At 40.0% G+C, this 9,774-nt stretch overlaps 1 protein-coding gene across 1 annotated transcript; it reads right to left on the bottom strand.

Annotated features, from left to right (window-relative positions):
* Positions 1-4,084: 4,084 nt before the first annotated feature.
* On the bottom strand, positions 4,085-8,862 carry LOC120916768 (intestinal mucin-like protein). Its single transcript, XM_040327708.1, has 2 exons — positions 8,674-8,862; positions 4,085-5,095 (listed from the first exon to the last, which is right to left on the bottom strand). Exons 1-2 carry the CDS (start codon positions 8,760-8,762, stop codon positions 4,897-4,899), a joined length of 288 nt encoding a protein of 95 aa, XP_040183642.1. The 5' UTR covers positions 8,763-8,862; the 3' UTR covers positions 4,085-4,896.
* Positions 8,863-9,774: the final 912 nt, after the last annotated feature.

Raw genomic sequence — 9,774 nt, 5'->3', positions numbered from 1 at the left:
TTGCCACGAGGAAAGGGGAACTATCCTGCACATCTTCTGGTCCTGCCCTAGACTCCAGAGCTTCTGGAGAGAGGTCCACAGGATAACACAGCAATTTACGGACCGCCCCATCCCGTTTGACCCGGCTTGCTTCCTCCTCCACGCTAATAACACACCAGCCCGCATATACGGGGCTTCAGTTGTGCGCCACTTGCTGGACGCAGCAAAGTCCTGCATTCCAATTCTGTGGAAGACCACGACCCAGCCAACCATAGCTGAATGGATTAGACGGGTGGACGAGGTGAGCAGACTGGAGGACTTGATCCTAACCAGCCAAAACAGACAAGAACAGTACAAAACGACCTGGCAACACTGGAATTTTTTTAAGTACTCCAACGAAGGGCAACTACTACGGGGGGCACCGGGGTTAGACCTGCCTGCCCCACACCCTACCGCAACTGCTCCAAACTAATCCTCAGCCGCACTCTTTCAGAGTCAGCGGCCCACTGTAACCGCTACGTATTAACCCGTGTCCGTGGGTTGTCCTCTCCACCCCCCTCCCCAATCTGCCTCCCCCTCTCCCCGTGCTGACCCCCCCCCCCTCACTCCCCCGCTAATACCAGGATATCTATCCACTAGTCCCTTACTCTCTTCCTTCTTATTGCTAACTTCTCAGGTTGTAAACGGAAAAAGGGGAGGTTGGGTCCCATGGGTCCGCGGTTCACCTGTAGGGCGTGCGGGGGGCTGAACCGCTCTCAGGAGCCTTCTTAAGTGATTGTTTCAGTTACAGGATGTGATTTTCTTTGATATGTTTGTACCGTGGTCCATGTGGGCCGTTTCCTCTGTCATAAATAAAAAATTTTGAAAAAAAAAAACAACAATGCCCACACACCATCGTTTTAAAAAAATGCTCTAGCAAAGCGTGGTGACGTACAACACGTACGACGGCACTACAAAAGGGAAGTTCCATGCGGATGACGCCACCCTTGGGGCTGCTTTAGCTGATTCCATGTTAGTAAAAGACGATTCGCGCTTTTCTGTCTGTTACAGCGTGATGAATGTGCTTACTCCTATATGAGCGGTAGTTTTACCAGAAAGAGCGCTCCCGTCTCATAACTTGCTTCTGAGCATGCGCAGGTTTTTAACGTCGTTTTAGCCCACACGCGATCATTTTTTACAACCCAAAAAACTCCATAGTTAAAACGTCGTTAAAAAATGCAGCATGCTCGAAAATTTTTCGTTTTTCAGAAGCCGAAAAATGTGAAGCCCACACATGATCATTTTAAATTACATTTTTTTTAAAACAACGTTTTTTTCATGCCGAAAAATGATCGTATGTTTGCGGCATTACTTCTCTAATTCTCTCACTAAACCATATCATTGGATGATGAAATTCTTCTTAATTGTACCTCTATTCAGAATTCACAAAAAAAAGCCGAAAAATTTGAAGCCCACACACGATCATTTTAAATTTCATTTTTTTTAAAACAACGTTTTTTTCATGCCGAAAAATGATCGTATGTTTGCGGCATTACTTCTCTAATTCTCTCACTAAACCATATCATTGGATGATGAAATTCTTCTTAATTGTACCTCTATTCAGAATTCACTAAAAAAAAATCCCCAGTATTAGCCCTTAAGAAGGGTGAGCTTCAAGACTTTTGATTCTCGCACAGCACTCTTCACACACTGCCACAATCTTCACATGCTTGAAGAGACCCACATTTCAAGAACCCTCCACACAACTGGAGTTGCCATTGATCAAACCATCGCAGACAAAGTCTATCTCTGCCTCACTGGTGCACCCCATACAATATATAAGAGAAAGGAATTTTTTTATTTTAAAGGATCAAATGTTTATTTTGATTCATGTGGGTTACCTTATGCATGCAGCATTTGCTAATGAAAGAAAACAGACATAAGCTATGATGAAAATGACATCAAGAAAACAAACATTGCAATAAAAAATCAATAAAATAGCAATAGGAACATACATCTACAACATATGACAATATATAGAATTCTAAATCAACCTTCATTGGTTCTTAAAGCTTAACATAGTCGGCTTTCAAAGTGCTAAAAAGTGGCAAAAGAGAAAATGGATAAAGCTGACACTTTCATCAGTAGCCTTGCTTTCATTTAGGACTTTTAGATTCCCTTACCCTTTCCCAATGAATTTCAATTTCAATTTCTTATTCGGCTAGAATGAACTTTATTAGTTTAATTGTAAAGCATCTGGTAGGAGTTAAAGATGTCATGTGCAACTACATTGGTAGGTCACTCTATGTGTTCTGTTCAGCTGTAAGTGTACTGCTAGTAAGCCAACAAATCTGTGATATGCTGCACAAGTGGAATTATCTACCAAACATAGCTGTCAGTAAGTGCACTGGTAAGAGGATCCTTTGGACCCATTAACAGTTCACCTCCATTAAACAAATTCCCTATCATTCCTTACCATCACAGTTTGGGGCCATGTATCTTCCACCCATCCAGAGTGGATGGGTCAACATAGCATGTTATGCCGAGGCTGCAGTAGATAGCCTTAAAGGTGAGCCTTGTCCTCAGAATCCTCTGGTAAAAAGAAGGTGAACTGCTAAGGAATCTAAAGGACTCATGGAAAAGATTTTATAATTCATGCCAGGCATCTGATTTACCATGAAGCTGGGACTGGACAACCCAATTCGCTCAACCCTACTCAGAAGTAAAAGGAAAATTCCACTGCAGGGAAAGCAACAAAAATGACAGGGTATCATAGGGACAGGAAGAGATGGGAAATCTCTACAGTGAGGGCAGTGATTGCAACAAAAAATACTTTATTTTAGTGCAGGCATCACTAAATGGTAGACATCTCCTGGATGGTAGTGTTCTGGGGTGTCCAGTTTGGCCATCTGAATTTCAGCTTGGCGGTTGCCTACACAATCCTATAGAGTCGCTCTTGGAGTGCCTTGAATTTCTTTGATCGTTCCGGAGACCTGCTTATATGGGCACCCCTGCTTGCTTGACTGAAGCCTCTTACACACGACCGAGGAACTTGACGGGCGAAACACATCGTTTTCCTCGTCGAGTTTCTTGTTAGGCTGTCGAGGAACTCGACAAGGCAAGTTTCTCCATTCCCGTCGAGTTAATAGAGAACTTGCTCTCTTTTTGGCTCGTCGAGTTTCTCTAAACTCCCTGCAAGTTTCTTGCTGGTTTTTGCCGAGAAACTCGGTCGTGTGTACAAGGCCTGACTCGTTGTCACTGACACTCGAGTCCACCATTTCCAGTACATATTTCTATTTGTTGGATGACATATTACCCCGAATGTTCCACATGCTTGTCAAAAGCCATTGTTATCTTAGACTAATGACCATTTTGTGGTGGACTTTATATGCTCACCCTAGGATTTATTCACTGTTTGGACTTTTTTCATCTGTGTTTTTATCCATTAAATATATGATTATCATACTTGAAGATTTTTATCACCAAGTTATTGTTTATATACTATTGGTACACTGTTTACTGTACACTAATCTTGGCGCTACATCTCACATCATCCAATAATAATTAACAATTATAATTATTACTACATTAGAATTCTACTATAACTTTTGGGCAGAGCATTCGACCTGAAATGGACAATCGTGGCGTTGTACAGTTTAGCTGTTTCTTCAAATCTTCAGACACCATAAGCCTTCAATTGACAGATTTGACCTTAAAGGGGTTGTAAAGGTTTGTTTGTTATTTTCTAAATAGATTCCTTTAAGCTAGTGCATTGTTGGTTCACTTACCTTTTCCTTCGATTTCCCTTCTAAATTATTTTTTTCTTTGTCTGAATTTCTCACCTCCTGTTTCTCCTCAGTAATCTTGCCCCCATCATCCATGGGGGTTAGTCAGCCAGAACAGCTTACTGAGGAGGAACAGGAAGTGAGAAATTCAGACAAAGAAAACATTTTTTAGAAGGTAAATCAAAGGAAAAAGTAAGTGAACCAACAATGCACTAGCTTAAAGGAACCTATTTAGAAAATAAAAAAACAAACCTTTACAGCCCCCTTTAATTAATTCGGATTTTCGTATGAATGCATTTTTAACGAAACAAAATAAATAAACACGAATTTCGGGAGTAACTAAATGAATAAATATTTTGGACGAAACCGAAATTCCGAAACAAAATATTTCAGTGTGCACATGTCTATGTTCTAGTAGATTGGGGAGGAGTTAGAACCTCTGTTTCATTGTTATTGTCGTTGGTGTCTTCCTGATATGGTGATGCCTGTTCCCCAATTATTATTTTTTTGTCCTGGTATCACAGGAACAGGAAGTGAAAGGAACTTATTTAACAAAGCCACAGACAAAAATTAAACACTTCTGATGTTCTAACTCTTGTCTACTCACTCCACACAAAAAATGTTTTGTCTGAAGCAAGGATTTAACAGTATGAGTTTCCTGAGGTGCAAAATATCTAACTAGCGTAGAGTGGAAGAATGTGATATTTTACTAATCTGTTTTACTTCCATTGGCCCACAAAGTGGTAAGTTTGGTACAAATAAATACAGTCTTATTTGGATCTTCCATAACTGACAACTCCCATTGTTTATTCTTGAATATTATCCTTTGTTTGATTTTGCATAAATAGAATAACATATTTTTGTTAATTTTACAATTATTGCCTCTGTATAAGGAAGTAAAATCTCCAAAACATTTTACATTTTAAATAGCTGATTATGAAAGTATGAAACATGTCATAGAAATAATAAAGCTTTATATTTTTATATAGTTAATACAATCTATACAGTAACTACATCCCTGACCTTTTTTGTAAATAATTCAAATTTGAGTTTTTGAGCCCAATACTATTTAACCGTCTACATTGCAACAAACTAGCAAGAAAAGCAATTACTTTAAGGTCCATGAAAGTAACAATTGAATGTTAATCTGAAGTTAAACATTGTACGGAACCATATTGGTTGGTGTAAGATATTCACATTCAGGTATTTGGCAGCTACACTCCTCCACATAGATGTATGAATACAATGTTGTAGTGTTATCTAAACACGTCAGTTCAACAGTTCTGTTTGTGGACTGAAAAGGCCTGCAACATGTACAGTCTCCGTCCATCATTTCACTGTCAAAGGAGAACCTGCAAATGGATAAAAAAAAAGTTTAGTTATGTTTCAGGTTATCGGAGAAACTTGCAAAAGAACATGAATAACGTTTACGGGGTGGATTTACTTGGATTGGATTTACTCTGCAAGAGCATTTGCTCCAGAGCTTAGTAAATGAGCTGACTTCCATCATTCAATCATGTGCAAACAAAAATGCTGTTTCTTTTTTCTTCCTTGCTCCTGATTGGGTGTTTTTTGCAAAGTGAAGCTTTACATAATTTACTAAGCTCTGGAGCAATTGCACTTGCAGAGTTCAACTGCACTTTACAAAGTACACAGCTGTTTTGCCTTTAGTAAATCAACCCCTATATTTTTACCAGTGCGCACAATGGAGATTCCTCAATGCCTACCTCCCACAAATCCAACGTTTCTCTAGAATCAGGAGCCATGAGGTTGTAGTACACACTACTATGTTAAGTAAATAAAAATACATGAATGGATTTAACCACTTGCCAACTGCCCTAAAGCAGCTTTACTGCTATAGGGCAGCCGCTCTGTGCAGAATCACGTATATATATATATATATTTGAATCTGCACTCTTAGGTAGGGGACGTGCATGCTCCAACAGCACACTGCTTCTGCTGTGATTAGTCAGTGCTGGCCAATAGATGTCCCCCGACACTAGGGTGACCACATTTCCAATCTACCATTCAGGGACACCCCCCTCCCAAAAATCAGCTTGTGCTGTAACGAAATAACAGCACAGTGATTGGACACAAGAGGCAGGGTTTATGATTTCTCCAATCACAAGCAGGGGGCGGGGATTGTGATCCTTCAGACATTCCCGGCCAGGACAAGTACTGTCAGTGAGTAAAGCGGTGATGTGGACGCCTTTTTTGGGGCCATCAGATCGGCCCGGGGGGTTGTCTGTGTAAGTTTCATTTTGGGACACTGTATTGTCCCGGAATAACGGTACCCGGGACAGGCCTGCAAAATGCGGGACTGTCCCAGGCAACCCAGGACACATGGTCACCCTACCCGGCACCCTGCTGGTCAGCAAGGAAACACACTGGATGGAGCTCTGCATATGTAAACAATTCAGAGCTCCGTCCTTTCAGCTGAGATGTGCAGGGAATAAAATTTAGCACATCTTTAGTAAAAGCACCTGAAATTAAACACAAAAACACTAGTTAATAAATTCCATCTTCCCCTAGTAAATGCCCCACACAGTGTACAGTAAAACACTGGTTAGGCACACAGTTAATCCTTAAATTGCCCTAAATGTTTAACCTCTTCTCAGCCAGGGTCATTAGTACAGTGACATGTTACAGTGCATATTTTTAGCACTGATCACTGTATTAGTGTCACTGGTTTCCACAAAGTGTCAGTTACTGTCAGATTGTCCGGCACAATATCATAGTTCCACTATAAGTCACTAATTGCTGCTATTACTAGTATAAAAACAACACAACTTTTGTGCAAAACAGACAATATACGCTTATTGGTGATTAAATACCACCAAAAGAAAGTTCTATTTGTGGGGAAAATGTCATACATTTTATTCATGTACAGTGTTGCATGTTTGCACAATTGTCAGTTAAAGTAACATAATGTAGTATAGCAAAAAAAAAAGAGAAAATTACTTAGAACCCCCAAACATTATATATATATATTTTCTAACACCTTAGAGAATAAAATGGTGGTTGTTGCAATACTTTCTGTCACACCGTATTTGCGCAGCGGTCTTACAAGCGCACTTTTTTAGAAAAAAATACACTTTTTTAAATAAAAAAATAAGACAACAGTAAAGTTAGATTAATACCCAACATGTCACGCTTCAAAATTGCGCCTGCTCGTGGAATGGCGAAAAACATTTACCCTTTAAAATCTCCATAGGCGACATTTATAAAATTCTACAGATTGCATGTTTTGAGTTACAGAGGAGGTCTAGGGCTAGAATTATTGCTCTCGCTCTACCATTTGCGACGATACCTCACATGTGTGGTTTAAACACCGTTTTCATATGCGGGCGCTACTCACGTATGCGCTCGCTTCTGCACACTGAACGGGGCACATTTAAAAAATGTTGTTTTTATTTATTTTACCTTTTATTTTAATTTTTTTCACTGTTCTTTAAGAAATAAAAATTGTGTCACATTTATTCCTATTACAAGGAATGTAAACATCCCTTGTTATAGAAAAAAAGCATGACGGGACCTCTTAAATATGAGATCTGGGGTCCAAAAGACCTCAGATCTCATATTTACACAAAAATGCAATAAAAAAAAACTGTCATTTGAAAAAAATAAAAAAAAATGTCCCTTTAAGAGCTATGGGAGGAAGTGATGTTTTGACGTTGCTTCGGCCCTGCAATGACTTGGAGACGGGTGGGGGCCATCTTCCCCTCACTCGTCTCCATGTCAGACTAGGGACAGGTCCGGATCACCTCCGCCGTTACCGACGGCCACAGTAAGCAGCGGAGGGCACCCGAGCACGGTGGGAGGGGGGCCCCTGTCCCGCCGCTGATAAAAGTGATCTTGCAGCAAATCCGCCGCAGAAACCACTTTTATCTGAAAGAGAACCGCCGGCTCTTGAAGAAGATACTGGGGTTATGGTAGCTAGCTGCTACCATATCAACAATATTCCTCTTCAAAGAGAGGCCGTTTATAGTCGTACGGTGGGAAGGAAGTGGTTAAAAAAAAAAAATTGTTTTTGAACCTACCATATGGATGGATAGGTTGCTTTGTTAAAAAGTCCCCTTTCCTACACCATACGCTGTCCTGGGAAAGTAATATTGTGGATATGTGATGCCATAAAGTAAGCGAAACATCAGAACTTCAACATATGCAGTATTGGAGAAGTACCACTATAGTCTGTATATGATTACCATATTTTCTTTAGGCCAAAATGGTTATATGTGGTTTTAAAATAATATGTATTTTAACAAATTTGTAATAAAGGGAAGTTGTTTTTATGAATATTGTTTCTTTGGTTTGGTTGCTGGCAAAATCCCATAGGGGGAAAAAAATTAAATAAATTTGTCAACCTTCCCCAGAACAGAGTGAATAATATAAATAAAATGCATACGTTACATTTTAACGCAAAGCCTGACAACACAGCATTGTAGTGTGAACAGCATACATAAAAAACAATTGTTTTTTTTTTTGTGTCCATGCGTTGACCTGTGAACCTGAAAATAAGCTCTGCTCAGGCTTTCACAGCCCTGTTCAGTGGATCCTGTGGTCTGAGATATTTCCAATTCTCTCACATTATGAATTGACCTGCATTTTACAAGTGCTGTAAAACGCAAGTCAATGCACATTAAAGGCAATCCACATTATGTGCAGTGACAGACATTTTATGAACATGTGTCTTTGTTCAACCTGACTACAGTACATAACTCTGTAACCTCTAGTTACTGTATGTATGTATGTATTTTTTTAATCATATACTCAGTTTTAATTACCCAGGTTTGAGACAAGTTCACGTTAAGTAAGATGCAGAATACTATTTAAATACTTTTTATATTTGATAGAATGTTATATCATTACTAGTTCTATGAAACAAGCCAGATTTATTGTGGAACAAATTATGAATTGCAGTAGTTCTCACCTTGATGAAGACAAGCAACCTCCTTCACAATATGTCAGTTCCACAGGTCCAAGGGATGTGCAGTTTTGGTTCTCAATAATGCTGGACATAATGTATTTGACACATGGTTTTATAACTGTAAGGTAAAAGAAAATATGTTCAAGAACTGAAAATAACCAGATCCATCAATTGTATGCAGATTTAGAATACAAATCACGTTACTGTGGAGCAGTGTTTCTCAACTGCAGTCCTCAAGGCGCCTCAACAGGCCAGGTTTTCAGGATTTCCTTCAGATGAAACTGCTGTGGTAAATACTAAGGCAGCGAAACTGATCAAATCACCTGTGCAAAATAATGGAAAGCCTGAAAACATGACCTGTGGGGGCACCTTGAGGACTGGAGCTGAGAAACCCTGCTCTGGAGGATGTTTTTGTACCATTTTTTTTTTTTCAAAAAGATATTATTAGATTTTTCCATGAAATATACAGAGAAATACATCAAACTGGGGTACAGGTTCCATACAATATAAGCTCAACAGTAGCTAACAGGTTGCTAACATCAAAATTGTCTAGAGGTTAGAACTATCTGGAGCTCTATAACATTACGAGCAGTATCTAAGATCCGAGCGTGCAGTGGCTTCTCTCTTTGATCATGTGTCTCGGCTCAAATTAACTTACTAACACTCTCGGAGACTGTCCGAACTACCTGACGGCCTATTTGCAGCAGCCCTGTATTACCCAATTCTGGCTTCTTGGAGCAGTAGACTGGAGGTCAGGACCGACCCAAATAGTCGGCACCAGAGTTTTTTTTCTCAGAAAATAGGTGCAGGAACTCAACCACGACCCGTTCAAACTTCACAAACAGTAGAAGGGTCTTAAAGGGGCAGAATTGCATTACATACAGAGTGCAGAGTTCAGGGGGTTACAAAGCTGTCACTTGTAAACACAGAAACCAGACTTCTGTGTTTACAAGTGATTGTGGTGAGCAGGCACCAAAGGGTCTGAGCCAGAGGTGGTGGAACTGAGTTCCCCCAAGTTCCCCCTAAAAAAAAGCCCTGGTCGGCACCAACCTCCAGATCCCCAACCATAAAGGGCTCAAACAAGAGAGACAAAATGTGGAAACA

Source organism: Rana temporaria, chromosome 11, assembly GCF_905171775.1.
Source record: "Rana temporaria chromosome 11, aRanTem1.1, whole genome shotgun sequence".
Taxonomy (NCBI): Eukaryota; Metazoa; Chordata; class Amphibia; order Anura; family Ranidae; genus Rana; species Rana temporaria.
The sequence above is the reverse complement of the archived record's forward strand: the minus strand, read 5'-3'. Positions and strand labels throughout refer to the sequence as shown.

What these genes read in the sequence shown, in the direction of transcription:
- LOC120916768 (XM_040327708.1), bottom strand. Translation starts at nt 8,762, where the DNA reads ATGTCCAGCATTATTGAGAACCAAAACTGCACATCCCTTGGACCTGTG. An exon ending in GGTTGCTTGTCTTCATCAAG is followed by an intron (nt 5,096 to 8,673) that starts GTGAGAACTACT and finishes ATCCATTTGCAG; the next exon opens with GTTCTCCTTTGACAGTGAAA.